Genomic DNA, 25924 nt, shown 5'->3' on the forward strand with positions numbered 1-25924 from the left:
AGTGAGCACATAGCCTGTCATCTCTTGAGAGCCATGTCTGCCTTCGGCGGCCTTTCTCAATAGCAAGGCTATGCTCACTGAGTCTGTACATAGTCAAAGCTTTCCTTAAGTTTGGGTCAGTCACAGTGGTCAGGTATTCTGCCACTGTGTACTCTCTGTTAAGGGCAAAATAGCATTCTAGTTTGCTCTGTTTTTTTGTTAATTCTTTCCAATGTGTCAAGTAATTATCTTTTTGTTTTCTCGTGATTTGGTTGGGTCCAATTGTGTTGCTGTCCTTGGGATCTGTAGGGTGTGTTTGTGTTTGTGAACAGAGCCCCAGGACCAGCTTGCTTAGAGGGCTCTTCTCCGGGTTCATTTCTCTGTAGGTGATGGCTTTATGGAAGGTTTGGGAGTAGCTTCCTTTTAGGTTGTTGTAGAATTGAACAGCTCTTTTGATTTTGAAAAGCAGGTATTGGCCTAATTCATCTCTGCATGCCTTATTTGGTGTTTTATGTTGTACAGGGAGGATATTTTTGCAGAATTCTGCATGCAGAGTCTCAATTTGTTGTTTGTCCCATTTAGTGAATTGTTGGTTGGTGAGTGGACTCCAGACCTCACAACCGTAAAGGGCAATGGGTTCTATAACTGATTAAAGTATTTTTAGCCAGATGATGCTGCAGACTGTTTTAGTGCCCTCGCTCGTTGATATATATGTTGAAGAGGGTGGGGCTTAAGCTGTATCCCTGTCTCACCCCTCCCCCCGGCCCTGTGGAAAGAAATTTGTTTTTTGCTAATTTTATCCACACACTTGTTTGTGTACATGGATTTTATAAATTCATATATATTTTCCCCCCCAACACCAATTTCCAATTTGTATAGCAGACCCTCATGCCAAATTGAGTCAAAAGCTTTTTTGAAATCAACAAAGCATGACAAGAGTGCCTTTGTTTTGGTTTGTTTGCTTGTCAATTAGGGTGTGAAGGGTGAATATGTGGTCTGTCGTACATTATTAATTCCTAGCCAGATGTTCCTGTTTTGACTAATTTAATAGAGTGGGTTAGATCTGCTCTATACCAAATTAGCATACCCCCCGAGTCGCTTCCCTGTTTCACACCTGTCAGTTTCTACCAGCTCTCTGTGACCTAGAGGGCAACCAGTGGGTCCGTCTCATTTATACCATGTTTCTTGTAGGATGACAATGTCTGTATTTCCAATTGCTTTGATGAAGTCTGGGTTCCTGCTCTTTAGGACAAAGGCAGATGACCTCAGACCTTGTACATTCCATGATGAGATCGTAAAAGCTTTGTGTTCCATAGTGTCTGGTGTTTTTGTGTGGTTTAGGCCTGGACCATCACAGTAGGTGTGAGCAGAGCATGTTGAGCATCTGACACATACCTCTTAGGTTGTAGGATGGGGCTTGGGTGGGTGTAATAGTGAGGGTCGGGCCTGATGCTCTGCTCACAGCCTAGCATGCAGTATGTCCTCTTGTCATGTTGAGGTCATTGCCGCAGTGAGCGGGGGCATGGGGTGGGCAGAAGGGGCATAGGTCTGATATGGGGGAGCCTATACAGGGTGTGTCCAGGGTTTGCTTGGGGTGGTCTTAGCTAGTTGGGGTGTGGCTGGTGATGCTGTGGTCTGGGCGTAGGTCCTCTTGGTGCAGGTCTAGGAGGGGTCTCGCTGGGCGGGGTATCCGTTGCTCTTGTGTGAGGTGCTTGGGCTACGGTTGAGGGTGACGTCCTTCAGGGTCCTGGCAAAAGTTGGGATTGCTGCCTTGTAGAGGTGGACCTGGTCATAAAGACTGTTCAGGTCCAGGGTGGAGTGGTGGGCCAGGTAGACAATAGGTTGAGGCACAGTCTGGCAAAATGCTTGCATTCACCCGCTGTCTGGTTCAGGTCAGTCTTTTTGTGGATTCTCTGACCCCATCTGTAACCCAGCACCTGTGTGGAAGACTAGCGGTGTCCTCTGTATAAGTTGTGTAGACGTTGTTTAACTTCTGAAGCAGTCCCTATGGCTACTACTAGTCAACTTCCCTCATGAGGAATTGGTGATGAAACGTGCTGGTTTACAATAATAGAAAAACTTGAGGATGTGGTTAAATGTCTATTCTACAATACTAATGAGGCTTGACAGATAAGAGAGCCAGATACCTTATCATTGAGACAACTGAAGTGCAGCCAGGTCTCTCTCACATAGTAAAACTACAGGCTGTGGACCGAGACCTCAGATCCCATCATCAGTAGGGTCTTCCTCTCCTTTGTCAAACCAGCGACATGCTGTTCAGTTAGGTGAAACCCTCTCCTCACCTTGTCCCTTCCTCCCCCTCTCTCACACAGAATGCTTTAGTCTCAAACCACTGACTCCTGCTGTCCCCCATCGCCCACACCCACACACAGAGCGCGAGAAACTACCCATTTTATAACAAACTCTCTCTCACACACACATTCAGACCCAGGTCAGTCATGCTTAGTATTCTCTCTCTGCGGCATTCCCAAGATCTCCTTAAACTCCCAGATGCTACTGAGTTTACCGCGATAATCCTGGTCACAGATTAGCAGATGAGTTTCATTCATTAGGGGGAAAACTCTGTGTTTAAGAAAAGCTAACGAGGCAAGCACCTCCAAAAACAGAGAGGAGATGTGTAAGGTAACTAACATTAGTCCTGAGGGATCTCATTATACACATCTCAGACAGAGCGAGACCAAGAGAAAGAGAACAGCAGAACTATTTAGAGGCCTGTATATTAAATCAGACTACACCAAACTAAAAATACAAGCACACCTGGGGCAACATTGTAGCAACCACCATCAATAGTCCCTCCATAGAGCTGCATTCATGCACGGAGCCACTATCACACACACACTATACCACTGTCCCTGTGTGCAAATCAGAGTTCCATATGGCTCAATCAATAGTAAAATAACAATCTAATCAATGACTATGAGATCGTGTATCATCACACACACTGAGTAATCAAGGGCCAATCAACTGAAGCATGAGCACCAAGAGATAAACCCAGAGAATGCCATTCTATTCCACTCAGAGACATTGTGCACACACACACACACACACACAGGCTGAGGGAGCTGGGCCAAAGAAGGGAAACAGAGGAGAGGCCAGCAGCGACCTTCATGCTGGACAATTAACATCCTATTGTGTCTTATCTCTTACGGCCGAACGTGTCCCTCATTGGAAGTGTGCCCACAGTGGAAGGGCTCAGCTCAACCGCTACCATTTCAAAGAGCTGCTCCCTCTCAGCCTCCATCACCAGCCCCAGGCGGCCGAGAGCTAGGCTCATCCCCTAATCAGAGACCTGAGGCTGGGAGTTAGAGCTGACCCCCCCTGCCCCGGCTCCAGCCCTCACCAACCCAAAGGGGGGTGCAGGGGGGCATAACTCTCCTAACTAGCCTGCCTCAATACTGACCAAGATGGGCGGACAAAACACACAAACCTTATATTCCTCAGCCACACATAGATCACACACACACACAGTAAAACTCAGACTTCTTACCAGTTGGATCTGTTCCCCGTCTATCATCTCCACAATGGCATACGTCTTATTCATCTCCTTCATCCTTCCTTCTGTGGGTCTGTGCGCTCTCACTCTCTTACGCTGTCTCTCACTCTCTTACGCTGTCTCTCACTCTCTTACGCTGTCTCTCACTCTCTTACGCTGTCTCTCACTCTCTTACACACACTCTCTCTAACACTTACTTGCTCACTCACTCCAGCCCTCAGAGACTAACCTCCGTCTCACCAAATCCCTCTCTCTTCTACCCTCTCCACACCGCTTAAGTGAACTTTCCCCTAACTGGACTTTCAGCCTGTTTTTCCCTCTCACAAATGACCCTCATCCCCTGTTCCCCTCCTCTCCTGTGCCTCTCCCTCCTCCTCCTCCCTTTCTGAATGCCTTGTAAACAAGTTGAACTCTAACTGGCGGTGGTTTAATTGTTAATTCGGAGCCATTCCTTTAAACACAGAGCTCTGTGCTTCTGCTCTAAGATGGACACTCTTGGACCACTGCATTTTTTTACGACTACGAATGCCTATCTTGGTCTCTGAAACCACAGCACTTCACGTCAATAATTTAAATCAATTAAAAACTTAGATTCCTTTAAGCCAACTGAAGGTTTCCCCTGGGGTGGGACGGCAGCAGCAGCAGACAGCTGATTGAAGCCACTATAGATCAGCAGTTATTCATTAAACACTGAGGAACAAACAGCCACAGGCCAAATGCCCCCCAGTCAACATCAAATATCAGCCATTTTGAAGTTTCATGCAACAGCAGCAACAACAATAACAGTAGCAAAACAGCAACAGTAGTTTTAAGATGGGACACAAACACACGGAGGAGCCTGTTGCTAAAGAAGGAGGGATTATGATAAACGGAACAAGGAGTCTTTCTCCTCTCCTCTCAGAGCCACAGCCTCAGTCCTGATGAGTCGGCATAATCACCCCATTGACTCACACAGGGAGGGGCAGAAGTGGACCAAAAAAAGACAAGAGGGGGTAAGACAGGGGTTAGAGGTAGATAAGGATAGAGGGAAGAGAAGGGGGACACAGACTCAGATATTTCACATTAAAATGTATGTCAAACAAAAATCAACGACTGCAACGTTAAACAAACCATACAACTCTGTTGAAGAAACGCGCAAGGAGTACTTAACAATATTCACTTCATTTGACAAAAACACTAACATGAAGAATGGTTTGTGCCGTCATTGTGCTACCAAACTTTGCATAGGCACTGTACTTCATGTCAATGTATTTTTGTAAAATCTTCAGTAGAAATTGTTAAATGTAGTCATAGTGCATAGAGTTGTATGGTTTTGGTTTGACATACATTTTAAAGTTAAAGATCTGAGTGTCAGTGTCACTCCGTGACCGTGGAATTGCCCTAAAATATAAGTCTTATCTCAACACCCATTAACCTACCTATTCTTTTCCGTGAGCATTTCAACCAGTTCAAGTGTTCAACCCTTCACAATCCCACCCAGGTGAAAATGGCGTTCTATAGGTACGTAGTGACTGTATGGTTTAATACTTACAGTGTTGGACGTCTGAAGAGGGTCAATATACTGCTGGATGTCATCATAGCTCGACTGCATGCTGATGATGTCATCGATGACCTCATCCATCTGTGCCAACAAAGAGGGATTTAAAAAAGATATACTTCTACATTAATATACATTTAGATCAGTGATACCAGAGAATATATTCAGACAGACTAAGGCAGCCATGTTGTGCATAGAGAGACAATCAACTTTATTATCACATAAGAGGCGTTTCTTACAGATACTGTAGATACTGTATACATGGGTGGTGGATAAAGTGAGTTTCCTATATAATATGGAATGCATTAACACTGAAGTGTGAAACAGCTCTCTGAAAAATGTGTTAGAACAGACAGGAATAGGAAGTGAGAGGATCAACTCGCCTGAAAATCTGATTCCGTCCAGCAGGTGGCGTTTTTTTATTGTTTCACCCACCATGCAAGGAGTTTTTGTATGGGGGTCAATGAGAGAATGTCGAATTTGGTCAACAAAGAAATTAATGGATTATTTGCTACGTGAGGTTCATTCAGACATTTTTTTCTAATAGTTTTGTAATGCTTAAGTTGTTACGAGCGTACTGATACAAGTAGGATGTGTCATCCCGGCAACTTTGAGAAAAAACACGTAATATTGGAGTTGTCTGGAGATGGCTATGCATATTCATGGCATGAGGCAAGTAGCATACCATCTCTCATACCATCTCTCTCCATTGAATACAGGCAACCGCCATCTCGAGACTCCAATATGAAGTGCTTTTTCTCAAAGTTGCCGTCAACAACCCTCATTGAATATTCAAAAAAGGATTACAATAATGAGATGTATCCACCAACTCAAAGAAAGGATAGGAGGAAGCTAGACAGCCCCCCGTGCCACTTTGTGGACCACAACTCCCATTGTTTAGGGCGGAGAGACCTGTATCTTGTCAGTATATCCATAATCTTTGGTTAAAATGAATTATGACGACGGTCACACTTCATTTGGATAGTCCCGACTTTCCATCTGTAGATGCTCTTCAGATGGTCATACTATCAACAAACTATCTGTGGATAAGCAACTACTTGCTTATCCAAGGTTAGGTTAAGAATAAGGGTTAGGGTTAAGTTTAGGGTTAGGATAAGGTTAGGGTTAGTAGATAGTCCATCTGAAGATGCACTACAGACTATCCAAATAAAGTGGTAATATGATGACTGGAACAAAACACTTATCATTAACTTTTTATTGAACTTTCATTGAACACAATAAGCTTATCCTTCAACCTACAATATTACACCTTGGTTGGACTGCAACATACAGTATGTAATGGACTATGTTTCTCTCTAACAGGATGTGAAATAGGTAACGTAGAGATGCGGTCTTAAGGGCAGATATTCAGGAGGCGGCAGAAGGTTCTGTTGCAAAGGTGTCCATGTTTATTTTTAGTGTCCAACACTGATAGCCGGTGATGAATATTTACAAGATAGACAATAGACTTACTTGTCAAACAAAATAAACTGCACTAAGCCTAAAACAGGCTTACGCTGGAGCTTCCATAGCTATTACAGGTTGGGGGTAACCAGGCTCAAGCAGCCTCCCCACTGTCACCAAACCCAAACTACCCAGAAATACCAAAACAGGCACTTCTATCCTCTAAGCCCCTCCCTGAGACATATCCATGTCCAATGACAAGTAATCACATAACTGGTACACAAATGAAACTGGCTTACTCATAATGACCCCATTACATACATCCTGTCTAAAACAGATGTGACCACATTCATATACACCCTGTTAAACAGTAATTCTTACATGAATGGAACCGGCGAATGACGGCAACCCAGTAACATATAGTGGTGCACAAAGGAGTGCACGCTCCTGCCACAGACAGGACACAAGGAGCTCCGACACAATGTGGGAAGTATGAACAAAGGAATGCATTAACAGAATGAAACAGAGTCTCTAACTCGTGAGTGTTACGATGATTCTGTGCACAGAAACATCGTTTCACTCTGGAAGGTTAGAGACAGGAAATTAACCGCAATTTGTGTCAAACCAGTTACACGAAAATAACTTTCCATACAAAAATGTCCCTACCGAACTGGGCATGAACTATAAACAGTAGCTTACTGCTTACAAAGGAGCTGAATAATAATATGGTCATGTGCAGTATCATTTTTTCTAGAAGGAAATAGCAAAATGCTTAAGAGAAATAGCACGCTATTTTAATATAGGGCCTAATGGCAGATTAGACCGTGTGCATAAATCCACATTGTCACAGAGGACTAGAGCCTTTCGGCTCAGCAGTGTTGGTTAACTGTTCTGCTAACTGATCGGAGGTTAAGGTTAACTGTTCTGCTAACTGATCGGAGGTTAAGGTTAACTGTTCTGCTAACTGATCAGAGGTTAAGGTTAACTGTTCTGCTAACTGATCAGAGGTTAAGGTTAACTAACGGTTCTGTTGTTTGTCTCTTGAAGTTGTGGGATGCACTTCTGAACTCTGCAGTTGGTGGTCTGCTCAGGTCTGTAGAAGATGCTGGTGAAGTTAAACTGCATGTGTGTGTACCAAAGTCTGTGGGGTTCAAAGGGCCTTGCAGTGTCTGCTATCCCCTGTCATTCGTTAAACTCTAATTACTTTACCAAGGCCATAATGGAGCATTTAAAGTGCAATGACAATCAGAGCAAGTTAGTCTCAGTTAGCTAACACAGCGACCTTTGGGTGACACCTTTATAGAGCTGGCCATGAGTCTGTGGATGCCACCGAGATCAATAGCCAGTCTTCATACACATGCACTATCACACAAAAAGCAGAGATTTTAGAGGTGACATTGGCTCAGACCCAGCTCCCTCATAACAAGGTGCAATAAAGTTATGATGTCTCCATAAACTGAAGAACATAACGTAATCTCTAAACCATATCTATATACAGGCTGGTAATCAAAGTTGTATCGGAGATATTGCAGGGTTATATATGTCAAATCCCACACATTTCTAGGATTTATGGACCAAGGGAATGTGTACGTGCTTTATGACATGTCTTGTTGACATCAGGTCAAAGGTCCTCAGAAACACAGCGAATTACTGTACAACACTTTCTCAGATTATCACAGCTGAGACAGGTTTTTCTGTTAGTCTAGACATGACCTTTAGTACAAGAGCGTTTTCAAACACGCGTTTGTGTTGAGTGTGCAAGAGTATATCCGCGATGTAATTGTGTGCAAGTCTTTGTGTGTAAAATCAAACTTTATTTGCCACATGCGCCGAATACAACAAGTGTAGACTTTACCGTGAAATGCTTACTTACAAGCCCTTAACCAACAGTGCAGTTCAAGAAGAAGAAAATATTTACCAAGTAGGCTAAAATAAAAAGTAACACAATAAGAATTGTGTTTTGTCAGTGTGCAGGGGTACAGCCTAGTTGGGGTAATCTGTACATGTAGGTGGGGGCGAAGTGACTATGCATAGGTGACAAACAAACAGCGAGTAGCAGCAGTGTACGGGAGAGGGGGGGGGGGGGGGGGGGTCAATGTAAATTGTCCGACGCCGATTTTTATGAATTATTCAGCAGTCTAATGGCTTGGGGGTAGAAGCTGTTGAGGAGCCTCCGGTACCGCTTGCCGTGCGGTAGCAGAGAAAACAGTCTAGAACTTGGGTGACTGGAGTCTCTGACAATTTTATGGGGTTTCCTCTGACACCACCTATTATATAGGTCCTGGATGTCAGGAAGCTTGGCCCCAGAGATGTACTGGGGTACTACCCTCTGTAGCTCCTTACGGTCAGATGCCAAGCAGTTGCCATACCAGGTGGTGATGCAACCGGTCAGGATGCTCTCGATGGTGCAGCTGCAGAACCTTTTGAGGATCTGGGGAACCATGCCAAATCTTTTCAGTCTCCTGAGGGGCAAAAGGTTTTGTCGTGCCCTCTTCACGACTGTCTTGGTATGTTTGGGCGATGATATTTCATTGGTGATGTGGACACCAAGGACCTTGAAACGCTCAACCTGCTCCACTACAGCCCTGTCAATGTTAATGGGGGCCTGTTCGGCCCGCCTTTTCCTGTAGTCCACAATCAGCTTTTTGTGTCTGCATCTGTGTGTTTATGGACTGTTTTTTCCCAACGGTCTCCAATTCAGTAGCTCTCCAGGATTGTTGAAGATCACTGTGTATGCAACAAGCTCTCAGTCTCATTGCAGAATTAGACATTCATCCACGTTCTCCAAACATCAAATTTTGAAGTGTTTTTGTTCCTCTGTTTTGTTCATTTTCTCCAAACGTCAAATTTCAAAGTTAAGGGTTGAGTTTAGGCACTCATTATGAATAGTTAAGGTAAGGGTTAAGGTTTGGAATATGGTTAAAAAAATTAAATTAAATAAAAATCCACGACTGGTATTACACCCATCCACCCATTCCAACTCACAATAGGGGTGTGAACGTTTAAAAGACACCAAGATCGTTAACGTTTAGAAAAAAATCCCTAACCTACACATATATATATATATATATATATTTTTACATCACATTTTACAAAAAATTATCTAGTTAACACAAAACTACCACTAACAGGCACGATCATCATCATAAAGGTTCAAATACAAATTAAACCAATATCTTATGCGAGGTGGATTTGAGCTACACTGGCAGTACAGGTGCACCTGTTGCTGACAACAGTGCGATAAGAGAGAGTGAGAAAATCACTGATTACAGAAATGATTGCAGTTGATTTGCAGCCATTGTCAATGGTAAAGGATGTTGGCTTCAATACCCTAATAGCATATCTAGAATCCGACTTGTTGGACATCTATGAACATTCTGTCATAGATCACTGCAACGATCCATCAAATTGATGAGAAGTGGGACACAAAGTATGTACTGAAAACTGAGAACATGGAGGAGAGGTACACAACGGAGACCCTAAAACAGTATTAATACCATTTTTGCTGAGTGTGTTTAGGACAGCAGTAAGGTTAGCACCATCTGTTAGTGTTTCCACTAGTTACCACAACCACAATGTTAAAATTGGCTTTATCATAGAAATTAATGTAATCTAACATTTTTGGGGGTCTTAATGTAAGGCTAGGATTAGGCATAAGGATAGCGGTGTGGTTCATTTGATGGTTAAGGTTAGAATCACATTTTAAGAAGAACAATTGTAGAAATAGGCAGGCTTTATGACTTTGCAGCTATGGTAACTAGTGACGACCAGTAGGTAGGTATAATCCAGGACTGCGGTAGAATGAACTGCATCTGTGCGCACGTATGAATTGTATATGTGCACGTGTGTGTATAAGTACCTCGTGTACCTCGTTCTCGTGGCTGGAGCCGATGTTGAGCATGGCCATGGGGCTATTGGGGGCGCTGTTTCCTGTGATGAGCTGCTCCGTACGGAGCCGGGGGGAGTGGTGGGGAGGGGGAGGGGAGGGCTGCACCACACCTGTTACTGCATGCACCGTCTGCACAGAGAGGAGGAGAGAGAGAAAGAGTGTGTGTGTGTGTGTGTGTTGAAGAAAGAGGGAGGAAGGGAAAGAGGCAGACAGACAGAGAGAAAGAAAGAAAGACAGGCACAGACAGCGAGGTACCTGCTTGGTGGCGTAGGTGGTGGAGAGGTACTCCTTCACCTGTTGTCTCTGGGACTGGCGGATGTGGTAGTCTGTTGGGTTCTCCAAGTGAGTCTGGACCTGAACACACACAGGTAACACAGCACACCAAGGGTCAATCACGCAGTTCACATCAAACTGCTCATCATTTTAGGCATACATTAGTGAATTCTCTCTTTTAAACATGTCAACAGCTTCATTCAACATTGCGTGCTGGTTGTCCATTGGGTATGACCCACAACAGTAGGCCTATGTTGTTCATGGAACCACAACAATGTTCTTGTAATCCTACAGTAGAGCCCATAGTAAAGCCTATAGTAAGTCCCCAGACCTGACCAGGAGTGTAGAGAATAGGGCAAGGGGGGGGGGGACTGTTATGGCTTGGCCTCATTCTTTCACATCAAAGAGCAGAGATCAGCAATTCCTTACGCTCCTACTACTCTAAGAGATGACCGACCCCCCCCCCCCCACACTCACGTCAAATTGTATAACACACCACAGGGGTATACTACACTTTACATTTTTTGGAAAGGTAAGCTTAAAATGGCATGGCCTAATTGACTGAAAAACCAAAAACACAGTTTAGCTTTCTTAATTAACCAGAAAATCAATAGCTATTTCTGGTTGCTTATCAAAGTTAGCTGGATAAGTCATTGATCCTGCTTTGTAGTACACCCCTCTAGATTATATCAAAATGGGCCTCTGATATTTTGGTCAGTTGAAGTAGGCCTATTTATGGACGTTAATAAGCTACGGTACTGAACGATTAGTGCGCGCCTATTTGTGTGTGTGTGTGTGTGTGTGTCCATGAGTAAGTGTGGGTGTGTTTTTTGACAGCTGAACAACTGTCAGCTTAAAGAGTGTCAGTGACACGTTGCCATGGGTCCACATGGACTAGACAGTAACCGCAACTATTGACATACCAAATTTCTCACTCTGTCAGAACACATTAACTCCACATGCACTAATTGAAAGGAATGACAAGTAGACTGTCTTCAACCAACACTTGTCAACAGTACAGAGGTGGAGATATAGAGTGGAGCATTGCGTGGAGCATTGCTCACTACTTGGAAGAAATTCATTTCAACACTGATGCATAGTTTTAAACACCCACCTTTGCCTCTCCTTACATTTACACACACACACTTATACAGTGTGAACCCACTACACAGACAGAAACAGAGACAGTGACAGAGAGACAATGACAGAGAGACAGACCCGTATGTACACTCCACACACTCACACAGATAAGAACATTCACAGGTATCTGTGGAATCAGGCAAAATGTCAGCAAACCTTTATCTCCTTGCCTCTGACATTCAGTATCTTCCTCTCCTGTCTGTCATCTCTCCACACACACACACCATGAGGAAGACTGATTCTCCAGCACCCTACCTTGTTGTTGTTCCACCGCATTTTTCTCTTTCTCCCTCTATTTCCTTCTATTTCCCTCTATTTCCCTCTCTTTTCTTCTCTCCTTCTTTGCTGAATTGACCTCTCTCCAGTACAGTCCAGCTAGCAGCACTGATCCAATCCTGACCACCTCCACTCCTCCCAGGAGGTGCTCAGTGAGGCTGGCTGGCTGGCTGACCCTCAGCAACACGTGAGTGGATTACCCCTACTCCTAAATCCCTGCCTGAACCTCTCCCCTCTTTCGCTCTCCATTTTTTTATCCCCTAAATCTCTCCATTCTCTATGAACTCATGTGTATTTTCTTTTTCACAAATCCCCATTCCCCTTTGTGGCGGCAGGGTAGCCTAGTGGTTAGAGCGTTGGACTAGTAACCGAAAGGTTGCAAGTTCAAATCCCCAGCTGACAAGGTACAAATCTGTCATTCTGCCCCTGAACAAGGTAGTTAACACACTGTTCCTAGGCAGTAATTGAAAATAAGTATTGTCCTTAACTGACTTGCCTAGTTAAATAAAGGTAAAATAAAAATTAAAAAAAACATTTTAAATTCTCTTTTTCACATATCCGCTATCTTCCATTTTCCCTTCTCTGAATTTAAACGTGAATCCTAATTTAAGATTGGCACATGTACCCAAAATGTTTTCCCAAATCTCCTAATGACATCATTACACGATTTAGGTGAGTCAGAGTTATGTGCCTGTATCTCAAGCTAGTCAGTAGGTTAGGACCACTACAGTAGACCAGGCCGGGGCCAGGAGAGCTGTATTTAGGTGGGTTGGTGTTTGAGATGTGGGTGGGTATTGGGGATGTGGGTGGGTGGGTGGGTGTTTGATCTGCAGCAGCAGCACAGCGCAAACTAAACCTTCCTTAAGTTTTTCCGCCCATACCCTTCCCTCCCTCCCCTTGACCCTGCCTCCCTCCACCCTCTGATGGTGTTGATTGAATGTGCATGATCCCAGAGGACAAAAACACATCTACTCTATGTCTTACCTTGAGCACCTCAACAGGAACCTGCATGCTCTGGTAGTGTTGTGGAGCGTTGATGGCGGGGCTGGGAGCAGGGACAGACATACTCTGCTGTTGAATGTACTGCAGCGCCGCATTCTGCTGCTGTTGCCGCTCCCGCAGCTCCTCCTGCTGCAGCTGGTCTCGCATTAGCTGACAATACATACATCAGTCAGTCAGTACATGAATCAGTCCGTCAGTCCATCAACACATCCGTCCATCAGTCAACACATCCGTCAATAACCACATCCGTCCGTCAATAAACACATCCGTCCGTCAGTCAGTCAACACATCCGTCAATAACCACATCGGTTCGTCAATAAACACATCCGTCCGTCAGTCAGTCAACGCATCCGTCAGTCAGTCAACGCATACGTCAGTCAGTCAGTTAGTCAACGCGTCCGCCAACATCAGCCAGTCAGTCAACACGCCAGTTGGTACGTCAGTCAGTTGCTACACCAGTCAGTCAGTATGTCAGTCAACACGTCAGTCAGTACGTAAGACAACAGGTCAGTCAATCAAAACGTCCGTCAGTCAGTCAACACGTCAGGCAGTCAACACGTCAGGCAGCAAGTCTGTCAACACGTCCGTCAGTCAGTCAGTCAACACGTCCGCCAGTCAGTCAGTACGTCCGCCAGTCAGTCAGTCAACACGTCCGTCAGTCAGTCAGTCAACACGTCCGCCAGTCAGTCAGTCAGTCAACACGTCCGTCAGTCAGTTAGTATGTCCGTCAACATCAGCCAGTCAGTCAACACGCCAATTGGTACGTCAGTCAGTCGGTACGTCAGTCAACACATCCGTCCGTCAAGAAACACATCCGTCCGTCAAGAAACACATCCGTCCGTCAAGAAACACATCCGTCCGTCAATAAACACCTCCGTCCGTCAATAAACACATCCGTCCGTCAATAAACACATCCGTCCGTCAATAAACGCATCCGTCAGTCAGTCAGTCAGTCAACATCAGCCAGTCAGTCAACACGCCAGTTGGTACGTCAGTCAGTCACTACATCAGTCAGTCAGTATGTAAGACAACAGGTCAGTCAGTCAAAACGTCCGTCAGTCAACACGTCCGTCAGTCAGTACATCCGCCAGTACGTCAACACGTCAGTCAGTCAACACGTCAGTCAGTCAACACGTCAGTCAGTCAACACGTCAGGCAGCAAGTCTGTCAACATAAGTCTGTCAACATGTCAGTCAGTCAACATGTCAGCCAGTCAGTATGTCAGTCAACACATCATTCAGTCAACACGTCCGCCAATCAGTCAGTCAACACGTCCGCAATTCAGTCAGTCAGTCAACACGTCCGCAATTCAGTCAGTCAGTCAACACGTCCGCCATTCAGTCAGTCAGTCAACACGTCCGCCAGTCAGTCAGTCAGTCAACACGTACGCCAGTCAGTCAGTCAGTCAACACGTCCGCCAGTCGGTCAGTCAACACGTCCGCCAGTCAGTCAATCAACACATCCATCAGTCAGTCAACACGTCCATCAACATCAGCCAGTCAGTCAGTCAACACGCGAGTTGGTACGTCAGTCAGTAGGTACATCAGTCAGGCAACACACCAGTCAGTACGTCAATCAACAGGTCAGTCAGTCAACACGTCCGTCAGTCAGTTAGTATGTCAGTCAACACGTCCGTCAGTCAGTTAGTATGTCAGTCAACACGTCCGTCAGTATGTCCGTCAACATCAGCCAGTCAGTCAACACGCCAGTTGATACGTCAGTCAGTCAGTCAGTCAACACGTCATTCAGTACATCAGTCAGCCAACACGTCAGTCAGTCAACAGGTCCGTCAGTCAGTCAGTCAACCAGTCAACGTGTCCGTCAAGCAGTCAATGTGTCCGTCAAGCAGTCAGCGTGTCCGTCAAGCAGTCAGCGCGTCCGTCAGTCAGGCAAGACGTCCGTCAGTCAGGCAACACGTCCGTCAGTCAGGCAACACGTCCGTCAGTCAGGCAACACGTCCGTCAGTCAGGCAACACGTCCGTCAGTCAGGCAACACGTCCGTCAGTCAGGCAACACGTGTTGACTGACATACTGACGAACGTGTTTACTGGCGGATGTGTTGACTGACTGACGGACTGACGGATGTGTTAACTGGTTGACTGACTTGACTGACGGATGCAACACGTCCGTCAGTCAGTCAACACGTCCATCAGTCAACACATCCGTCAGTCAACACATCCGTCAGTCAGTCAGTCAACACGTCCGTCAGTAAACACGTCCGTCAGTCAGGCAACACGTCAGTCAGTCAGGCAACACGTCAGTCAGTCAGGCAACACGTCAGTCAGTCAGGCAACACGTCAGTCAGTCAGGCAACACGTCAGTCAATAAGTCTACTGTATACAGTAATACTGAACATGTCTGTTAACCAATCAATCAATTAGTCCAACATATGTTTACCTGCAGACGCAGCCCTACTCGCGAGGCCATGGCTGGAGGGCGAGGGGGGAGGGGGGGGCGTGCAGACGCAGATGCACCACAGTCCAGCCCGAGAGAGAGAGGAAGCTGAAGGAAAAGAGAAAAAGAATACTAGAATACTATGAATACTATGTTACAAGGTCACACAGGTCCATCCAGTGTAAGGCCTCATGTCTCAGTGGTCATCAACCCCACCAACCCAAAATCACCATGTCCTTCTAATCATCTACAGACGAAAACTAGACTATCAATCACATTCATTGCTAATGGATCAATTAGTGTAATCAACAAGGACATAATCCACTACCATATCCCTCCAGATATGTTCCCCTGTCTCTCAACAGCTCTAAGTCAGGACAGCTCGAACATAAAGTAAATATCTGTACAGTACATCAGTCTGTTTATGCTGTATTAGCCAGTCATATGATGTCTGGCCATCTAATGAATAACATCACTCTAAATGTTTCCATACCAGACAATGCCATATATTCACTGTCTGTTAACAAGGAGCTACCCCAGGGCTTTAAAACAGGGGGGACGAGAGGACAACTGGATCACCAGTCACACACACACACACACCAGACATCTATTAGATGTGTTTAGTACCATCTATGGTGTTCACATCATGTAAACATAAACAAGTGACTTTAATAAAAACATGCCACTAGGATGAACGATCTTATTAATTTAGTGAATGACTAGCAAAGTAGCCAGTCTTTCAACATAAGAACATGTCTTTAGGCATCTTTAGAGTAGATAAGGGCCCTATTCAATCATATTAATGTTGACTTCAGGATAAGACAAAAACAACATATTTACAATTTGAAACTAAAAAGGAATCTCAAGTGCAAGTTACTGTCTTTTCCTCAATGTGGTTTAGATTGAATAACGCCATGCATAGGGAGGCAGTGGAGGATGGGTGGGGAGAGGTTTGGGGAGAAGGGAAGGGTAGGGTGGAAGAACATCAGATAAACCCCCACCAGGCCCAAGCCTTGGGCCGAGGAGCGTAACCATGGTTACCATTGGGGAAGTCATGTGGGAGTCATGTGGTCCTGTTGTTGTGTGGTGGTCATGTGAGCAGCCTTTCGAAGGAAACACCCTCAACCTCGCCCACCTCCACACCATTCCTTCCTCCACCTCCCACCCACCTGTCTCTCAATTAGGAAAGCCCCAGAGTTCGCCTTTCAGTAGTGTTAAAACTACTCTTTATCTGGTGTTATTCTACCTTCTGGGACGGTTCCTTTCAGAGAAATCAAAGTTGAGTCAATGTCAATAAAAGTGCAGTCGTGGCCTGATAGAAACACACTATCGTCTCATCCAGATGCACAATAAGAAGCCATGCCAGAGGCACCAACCAATCAAAGCAGACTTCTCATCCTTTCATCAGACACACAGCCCATATATGGGCATAGAGAGAGCGCGAGAGAGAAGAGGGGGGGGGGGGAGAAAAAAAGCGCATTGTGTGTGAGGTACAATAAGAAGGGCAGCTCCTATTGAGAAGGACTGAGGCCGCCTGTTGTCCGCCGCGTACATTTCAGTGCCTGAGGTGCACACACTGCTCGCTTTGTGCCCACTGGCTGGTCCACACTCACACACACTTTTGACTCCAAGAGCAGTCTACTACAGCGTGACAGCAAAGCCTCAAACTACACACAGTGAACCAACACTCAACTTAGGAGCAAACTAAATCCACTACTGCTGCTATTAACACTACATGCCCTAATGCTATACCACGTTTACTTCTGCAAATACACTATATCAGAAACATGACTTGACCAAGAAAAAAAAAAAATAATAATAATCTTGTCCACCACTACTACTACCACCAAAACAAAACACTGACAGGCCCTGTGCTCAAGCAGGTTCTTTCCTGCAACTCTAGTCCATCCCATAACTCTAAAAGTACTTGTAAGACAACCCTCACCTCACTGAACATACCCATCCAACACACACAGTGTATTTATACACCCTGACGAATGGGGTGATTACATCTCAAAACTCAAATCGGCTCGGGTAGGAATGCTTGCCAGAGGGAGACAAGTGCCTCTGTGTCCACTCCAAAGTTTAGCTTAGCATTTGTTTAGCTTAGCATGCTAATCTTTCCTGCACATCTGTGATCTAGCGGAGCTTCATATTAGCATGCCTCGATGTGCTCTAGCGGGTTAAGGCTTAGCATATTAGCTAGCAAACCTTTATGTGACAGGCTTATGACAATTATTTGCTTAGCTTAACGCTAATGCATGCCAACACTCAAGGACATACAGTTGAAGTCGGAAAATTACATACACCTTAGCCAAATACATTAAACTCAGTTTATCACAATTCCTGACATTAAATCCTAGTAAAAATTCTCTGTCTTAGGTCAGTTAGGATCACCACTTTATTTTAAGAATGTGAAATGTCAGAATAATAGTAGTGAGAATGATTTATTTCAGCTTTTATTTCTTTCATCACATTCCCAGTGGGTCAGACGTTTACATACAGTCAATTAGTATTTGGTAGCATTGCCTACAAAATGTTTAACTTGGGTCAAATGTTTCAGGTAGCCTTCCACAACCCTCCCACAATAAGTTGGGTGAATATTGGCCCATTCCTCCTTTCAGAGCTGGTGTAACTGTCTCCTTGCTCGCACATGCTTTTTCAGTTCTGCCCACACATTTTCTATAGGATTGAGGTCAGGACATTATGCAAGCCACTCCAATACCTTGACTTTGTTGTCCTTAAGCCATTTTGCCACAACTTTGGAAGTATGCTTGGGGTCATTGTCCATTTGGAAGACCCATTTGCGACCAGGCTTTAACTTCCTGACTGATGTCTTGAGATGTTGCTTCAATATATACACATACTTTTCCTACCTCATGATGACATCTATTTTGTGAAGTGCACCAGTCCCTCCTGCAGCAAAGCACCGCCACAACATGATGCTGCCACCCCCGTGCTTCACGGATGGGATGGTGTTCTTCGGCTTGCAAGCATCCTCCTTTATCCTCCAAACATAACAATGGTCATCATGGCCAAACAGTTCTATTTTTGTTTCATCAGACCAGAGGACATTTCTCAAAAAAGTACAATCTTTGTCTCCATGTGCAGTTGCAAACTGTGGTCTGGCATTTTAATCGCGGTTTTTGAGCAGTGGCTTCTTCCATGCTGAGCGGCCTTTCAGGTTATGTCGATATAGGACTCGTTTCACTGTGGATATAGATACTTTTGTACCGGTTTCCTCCAGCATCTTCACAAGGGTCCTTTGCTGTTGTTCTGTGATTGATTTGCACTTTTCGCACCAAAGTACGTTCATCTCTAGGAGACAGAACACGTCTCCTTCCTGAGCGGTATGAAGGCTGCGTGGTCCCATGGTGTTTATACTTGCGTACTATTGTTTGTACAGATGAACACGGTACCTTCAGGTGTTTGGAAATTGCTCCCAAGGATGAACCAGACTTGTGGAGGTCTTGGCTGATTTCTTTTGATTTTCCCATGATGTCAAGCAAAGAGGCACTGAGTTTGAAGGTAGGCCTTGAAATGCATCCACAGGTACACCTCCAATTGACTCAAATTATGTCAATTAGCCTATCAGAAGCTTCTAAAACCATGACATAATTTTCTGGAATATTCCAAGCTGTTTAAAAGGCACAGTCAACTTAGTGTATGTAAACTTCTGACCCACTAGAATTGTGATACACTGAATTATAAGTGAAATAATTCCACTGTAAACAATTGTTGGAAAATGACTTGTGTCATCCACAAAGTAGATGTCCTAAACGACTTGCCAAAACTATAGTCTGTTAACAAGAAATGTGTGGAGTGGTTGAAAAACTAGTTTTAATGATTCCAACCTAAGTGTTATGTAAACTTCTGATTTTAACTGCATGTTCTGTTCCAAAATAGAGCACTTGCTCCTACCCAAAAGTAAACAATTGGGAACATGATACTAAAATAGCAAAACTTTGAACTAGCAGAGGGCTGCGCGACATGCTTCAACAGTTTGTGTCTGGCTAAGCTTCCCCACTGGACACCACCTGAGTCACTTCAGTGCTGCCAATGCATTATTTCACGCTCTCTCAAACACACTCTGCTCACACCGCCATGATGACATTATTGGTTTATTCGGCTCTCTTTTGCCGAAGTAGCAGCTATTCTTCCTGGGGTCCACACAAAAACAGATGACACAAAAAGTTACAAAACAAGTTCACACACACACTTTAAATACAACAATATACAACAAATACAACTAAAGAATAGTGTGTGCAGATTGTGAGTGTTATAGTGTGATAGAGTGGGCCTGTGTGTGTGTGTGTGTGTGTGTGTGTAATTTCACAGTCCCTACTTTGCCATGAGCTGTTGTTTTATCCATTTGTTTTATGTAATTTTGCAGTTTGCTTGAGTAATTGGAGATGGGCATTCCATGCAATCATAGCTCTGTATAATACTGTGCATTGCCAAAACACTATATAAAGCCACTACATGTAACCGAACAAAGGAGTTTAAATTCAAAGTACTACATCGTTTTTTTATGATCCCTGATAAACTTAATAAAATGAAAATATGAATATTACCTATGTGTATGAGGGAGTGTCGACAAATAGGTACTTTATCACATATTTTGTCAATGTCGGAAAATCCAGTCTTTTTGGTCTGAAATTCTCCATGTTATTCAGGACATCACAGGTATTATTATTCAACCAGACCCAGGTCATCTCCTCCTAGGTATTGGTCCTGTGGATACACTCCAATCCTCTCCACTTACTTCTGGCGCTGACAGAGATGGCCATCTCGCTTCGCGTTCCTAGGAAAATATGCAGTATTTCGTTTTTTTGTGATATTTCTTACATTGTTTCCCCAGGAAATCTTAGGTTTTATTACATACAGTCGGGAGGAACTATTGGATATAAGAGCAACGTCAACTCACCAACATTACGAGCAGGAATACGACTTTACCGAAGCGGATCCTTTGTTTGATCCACCACCCAGGACAATAGATCGGATCCCAGCCGGCAACCCAAAACAACGGCGCCGAAGAAGGGGCAAAAGCAGTGGTCTTCTGGTCAGGCTCCGTAGACGGGCACATCGCGCACCACTCCCGAGCATACTACTCGCCAATGTCCAGTCTCTTGACAACAAGGTAGACGAAATCCGAGCAAGGGTTGTCTTCCAGATAGACAGAGATTGTAACGTTCTTTGTTTCATGGAAACATGGCTCACTTGGGATACGTCATCAGAGTTGGTACAGCCAGCTGGCTTCTTCACGCATCGCGCCGACAGAAACAAACATCTCTCTGGTAAGAAGAAGGGCGGGGGTGTATGCCTTATGATTAACGAGACGTGGTGTGATCATAACAACATACAGGAACTCAAGTCCTTTTGTTCACCTGACCTAGAATTCCTTTTGGAAATGCCGACCGCATTATCTACCAAGAGAATTCTCTTCGATCATAATCACAGTCATGTATATCCCCCCCAAGCAGACACATCGATGGCCCTGAAAGGACTTCATCTGACTATGTAAACTGGAAACCACATATCCTGAGGCTGCATTTATTGTAGCTGGGGATTTTAACAAGGCTAATCTGAAAACAAGGCTCCCTAAATTTTCTCAGCATATCAAATATGCGACCCGGGCTGGCAAAACCCTGGATCATTGCATAAAAAGCCCTCCCCCACCCTCCTTTTGGAAAATCTGACCACAACTCCATTTTGTTGCTCCCAGAAACTAAAACAGGAAGCGCCCGTGCTCAGATCTGTTCAACGCTGGTCCGACCAATCGGATTCCACGCTTCAAGATTGCTTCGATAACGTGGACTGGGATATGTTCCGTATAGCGTCGGACAATAACATTGATGAATACGCTGATTCGGTGAGCGAGTTTTTACATACATCATCGACTCAGTGGGTTTTGTCCAACATGTCTCTGGACCCACTCACTGTCACAGTCATACGCTGGACCTAGTTTTGTCCCATGGAATAAATGTTGTGGATCTTAATGTTTTTCCTCATAATCCTGGACTATCGGACCACCATTTTATTACGTTTGCAATTGCAACAAATAATCTGCTCAGACCCCAACCAAGGATCATCAAAAGTCGTGCTATAAATTCACAGACAACGCAAAGATTCCTTGATGTCCTTCCAGATTCCCTCGGTCTACCCAAGGACGCCAGAGGACAAAAATCAGTTAACCACCTAACTGAGGAACTCAATTTAACCTTGCGCAATACCCTAGATGCAGTTGCACCCCTAAAAACTAAAAACATTTCTCATAAGAAACTAGCTCCCTGGTACACAGAAAATACCCGAGCTCCGAAGCAAGCTTCCAGAAAATTGGAACGGAAATGGCGCCACACCAAACTGGAAGTACACGGTCTACACGGACAAGTTCTGGCCTGGTTTAGATCTTATCTGTCGGAAAGATATCAGTTTGTCTCTGAATGGTTTGTCCTCTGACAAATCAACTGTAAATTTCGGTGTTCCTCAAGGTTCCGTTTTAGGACCACTATTGTTTTCACTATATATATTTTACCTCTTGGGGATGTTATTCGAAAACATAATGTTAACTTTCACTGCTATGCGGATGACACACAGCTGTACATTTCAATGAAACATGGTGAAGCCCCAAAATTGCCCTTGCTAGAAGAATGTGTTTCAGACATAAGGAAGTGGATGGCTGCAAACTTTCTACTTTTAAACTCGGACAAAACAGAGATGCCTGTTCTAGGTCCCAAGAAACAAAGAGATCTTCTGTTGAATCTGACAATTAATCTTAATGGTTGTACAGTCGTCTCAAATAAAACTGTGAAGGACCTCGGCGTTACTCTGGACCCTGATCTCTCTTTTGAAGAACATATCAAGACCATTTCAAGGACAGCTTTTTTCCATCTACGTAACATTGCAAAAATAAGAAACTTTGTCCAAAAATGATGCAGAAAAATTAATCCATGCTTTTGTCACTAGGTTAGACTACTGCAATGCTCTACTTTCCGGCTACCCGGATAAAGCACTAAATAAACTTCAGTTAGTGCTAAATACGGCTGCTAGAATCCTGACTAGAACCAAAAAATTTGATCATATTACTCCAGTGCTATCCTCTCTACACTGGCTTCCTGTCAAAGCAAGGGCTGATTTCAAGGTTTTACTGCTAACCTACAAAGCATTACATGGGCTTGCTCCTACCTATCTCTCTGATTTGGTCCTGCCGTACATACCTACACGTACGCTAAGGTCACAAGACGCAGGCCTCCTAATTGTCCCTAGAATTTCTAAGCAAACAGCTGGAGGCAGGGCTTTCTCCTATAGAGCTCCATTTTTATGGAACGGTCTGCCTACCCATGTCAGAGACGCAAACTCGGTCTCAACCTTTAAGTCTCTACTGAAGACTCATCTCTTCAGTGGGTCATTTGATTGAGTGTAGTCTGGCCCAGGAGTGGGAGGGTGAACGGAAAGGCTCTGGAGCAACGAACCGCCCTTGCTGTCTCTGCCTGGCCGGTTCCCCTCTTTCCACTGGGATTCTCTGCCTCTAACCCTATTACAGGGGCTGAGTCACTGGCTTACTGGGGCTCTCTTATGCCGTCCCTGGAGGGGGTGCGTCACCTGAGTGGGTTGATTCACTGATGTGGTCATCCTGTCTGGGTTGGCGCCCCCCCCCCCCCCCCTCCCCTTGGGTTGTGCCGTGGCGGAGGTCTTTGTGGGCTATACTCAGCCTTGTCTCAGGATGGTAAGTTGGTGGTTGAAGATATCCCTCTAGTGGTGTGGGGGCTGTGCTTTGGCAAAGTGGGTGGGGTTATATCCTTCCTGTTTGGCCCTGTCCGGGGGTGTCCTCGGATGGGGCCACAGTGTCTCCTGACCCCTCCTGTCTCAGCCTCCAGTATTTATGCTGCAGTAGTTTATGTGTCGGGGGGCTAGGGTCAGTTTGTTATATCTGGAGTACTTATCCTGTCCTATTCAGTGTCCTGTGTGAATCTTAGTGTGCGTTCTCTAATTCTCTCCTCCTCTCTTTCTCTCTCTCGGAGGACCTGAGCCCTAGGACCATGCCCCAGGACTACCTGACATGATGACTCCTTGCTGTCCCCAGTCCACCTGGCCGTGCTGCTGCTCCAGTTTCAACTGTTCTGCCTTATTATCATTCGACCATGCTGGTCATTTATGAACATTTGAACATCTTGGCCATGTTCTGTTATAATCTCCACCCGGCACAGCCAGAAGAGGACTGGCCATCCCACATATGCTCTCTCTAATTCTCTCTTTCTTTCTCTCTCTCGGAGGACCTGAGCCCTAGGACCATGCCCCAGGAATACCTGACATGATGACTCCTTGCTGTCCCCAGTCCACCTGACTGTGCTGCTGCTCCAGTTTCAACTGTTCTGCCTTATTATTTATTATTCGACCATGCTGGTAATTTATGAACATTTGAACATCTTGATCATGTTCTGTTATAATCTCCACCCGGCACAGCCAGAAGAGGACTGGCCACCCCACATAGCCTGGTTCCTCTCTAGGTTTCTTCCTAGGTTTTGGCCTTTCTAGGGAGTTTTTCCTAGCCACCGTGCTTCTACTCCTGCATTGCTTGCTGTTTGGGGTTTTAGGCTGGGTTTCTGTACAGCACTTTGAGATGTCAGCTGATGTACGAAGGGCTATATAAATACATTTGATTTGATTTGATATACTGTACTCTGTGTGACCTTGATAATGTATTGTTAAAACGAGAGGCTGCCTGGATCTTTAACTTAAAGACCCTTGCGCCCTTCGGTCTCAACGTAGACTTTGATCTGAAGCCATTCTTGTGACTTTGCCCTTGTAATTGTTTGTAAGCTTGTGTAGTCAAATTAATCTATGATCGTAGGCTATCCATTTGTTGTTTGTATGACATTTTAATATTTGATCATTAACAATTGATATTAGGCCACTCTTGGCCATGATTAGAGACACCTGTGTCTTTTGACACTACATAAACGAGTCATCCCGCAGTGTTTGTGATTATACCCTGATGAAGACAGCTTGGCTGTCGAAACATTTTTGGTAATTACATTTTTGCATCTGAGCTCCTAGTGTGCGGCTCTCTTTTATTTTCAAGTATACTGTACACTATACCATCTACTGCATCTTGCCTATGCCGTTCGGTCATCGCTCATTCATATATTTTTATGTACATATTCATTCCTTTACACTTTTGTGTATAAGGTAGTAGTTGTGAAATTGTTCGGTTAGATTACTTGTTAGATATTACTGCATGGTCGGAACTAGAAGCACAAGCATTTCGCTACACTCGCATTAACATCTGCTAAATAATGTGTATGTGACAAATAAAATTTGATTTTAAATTGATAGATCATCTTTAAGCAGCAGCAAGGAAATGTAACAAAATGCTGGAAAAATTAACATGCACCCTCCAAAGATGTGTGGTTAGGTCTTTGCGAGGAACTTGCTGACGTTGAGAGAATTACTTCAATCTTGTAACAGACAGCATAGGTATGAAAGTGTTTGGTCAGAGTTTGACATATCGTATGTGTCTTATTCTGTAATTCATGGGATTTTTGTTTGTCTGTTGTTTTTGAGTGGCTTAATCAAAATGGTATAATTCAAACTCTAGAAATAGTTGCTCTATACAGCCAAAATGTACCCTTAACATGTGACTAACTACGCTCCTTAGTAAAGACAGTAAAGATAAGTTGTGTATGTATGGTACATGTTCTTTATGTGATCGTTAATAAAAATGTATGTTTAAAAAAAAAATTACTGTGCATTCCCGTGAATTTGTTTTGGACATGGGGACTGTGAAGAGACCCCTGGTGACATGTCTTGTGGGGTATGTATGGGTGTCTGAGCTGTATGTTATCTGATTATGCAGACAATCTGGAATTTTCATCACAGTAACAGTTCTCATAAAAACTAGAAGGGAATCAGTTCATCGCTCATCAACCCTCAACCAGGAAAAGCTGGCATGCATGTTCTTGATGTTAGTTCTGTGTGTGAAGTTGAGGGCAAGATGTGCTGTTCTGTTTTGAGCCAGCTGCATCCATCTTTGCTGCACTTGACCATATTACTAGACAGTAATCAAGGCGGGACAAGACCAGAGCCTGAACAACTAGTACAGTTGATTTGTATAAAAACACACTCATAGGGCCCTACACATCATGCACACCAACACTCACTACATCATTTGCTCACTCACACACACACACACACACACACACACACACACCTTTACACTGATGACACACACGCTGCTGCTACTCTGTTTATCATACACTGTATATACTGATAACTAGTCACCTTACCCACCACTATCACTCCAGTATCACTCCACTCCAATATCCCTGCATATTGTAGAGAGCTCCAAGGTCCTTGGCGTCCATATCACTAACAAACTATTATGGTCCAAAAACACCAAGTACAGTCGTGAAGAGGACATGGGCATGGGTCCTCAGATCCTCAAAAAGTTCTACAGCTGCACCATCGACTGGTTGCATCACCGCTTGGTATGGCAACTGCTCGGCACGCTGCTGCT

The 25924-nt window shown here is 44.5% G+C and overlaps 1 protein-coding gene across 7 annotated transcripts in view; it reads right to left on the reverse strand.

Moving 5' to 3' along the window:
• The window catches only part of tfeb (transcription factor EB), a 107590-nt gene that overhangs the window by 20096 nt on the left and 61570 nt on the right, over positions 1-25924 (reverse strand). For 3 of the 7 annotated variants that reach the window (XM_090241259.1, XM_036983572.2, XM_090241258.1), the window contains 5 exons: positions 15412-15516; positions 12997-13164; positions 10579-10677; positions 10303-10452; positions 5025-5114 (listed from right to left, as the gene is read on the reverse strand). In XM_090241259.1, coding sequence (XP_090097385.1) covers positions 5025-5114; positions 10303-10452; positions 10579-10677; positions 12997-13164; positions 15412-15441 — 537 coding nt within the window. In that variant the 5' untranslated portion in view covers positions 15442-15516. Of the gene's footprint in view, positions 1-3487; positions 3999-5024; positions 5115-10293; positions 10453-10578; positions 10678-12996; positions 13165-15411; positions 15517-25924 lie in introns of those variants that run through there. The other 4 variants (XM_036983571.2, XM_036983569.2, XM_036983570.2 and 1 more) reach the window with 2 other exon arrangements.

The sequence above is a fragment of the Oncorhynchus mykiss genome, chromosome 7, assembly GCF_057628025.1.
Source record: "Oncorhynchus mykiss isolate SJ-2025 chromosome 7, ASM5762802v1, whole genome shotgun sequence".
Taxonomy (NCBI): domain Eukaryota; kingdom Metazoa; phylum Chordata; class Actinopteri; order Salmoniformes; family Salmonidae; genus Oncorhynchus; species Oncorhynchus mykiss.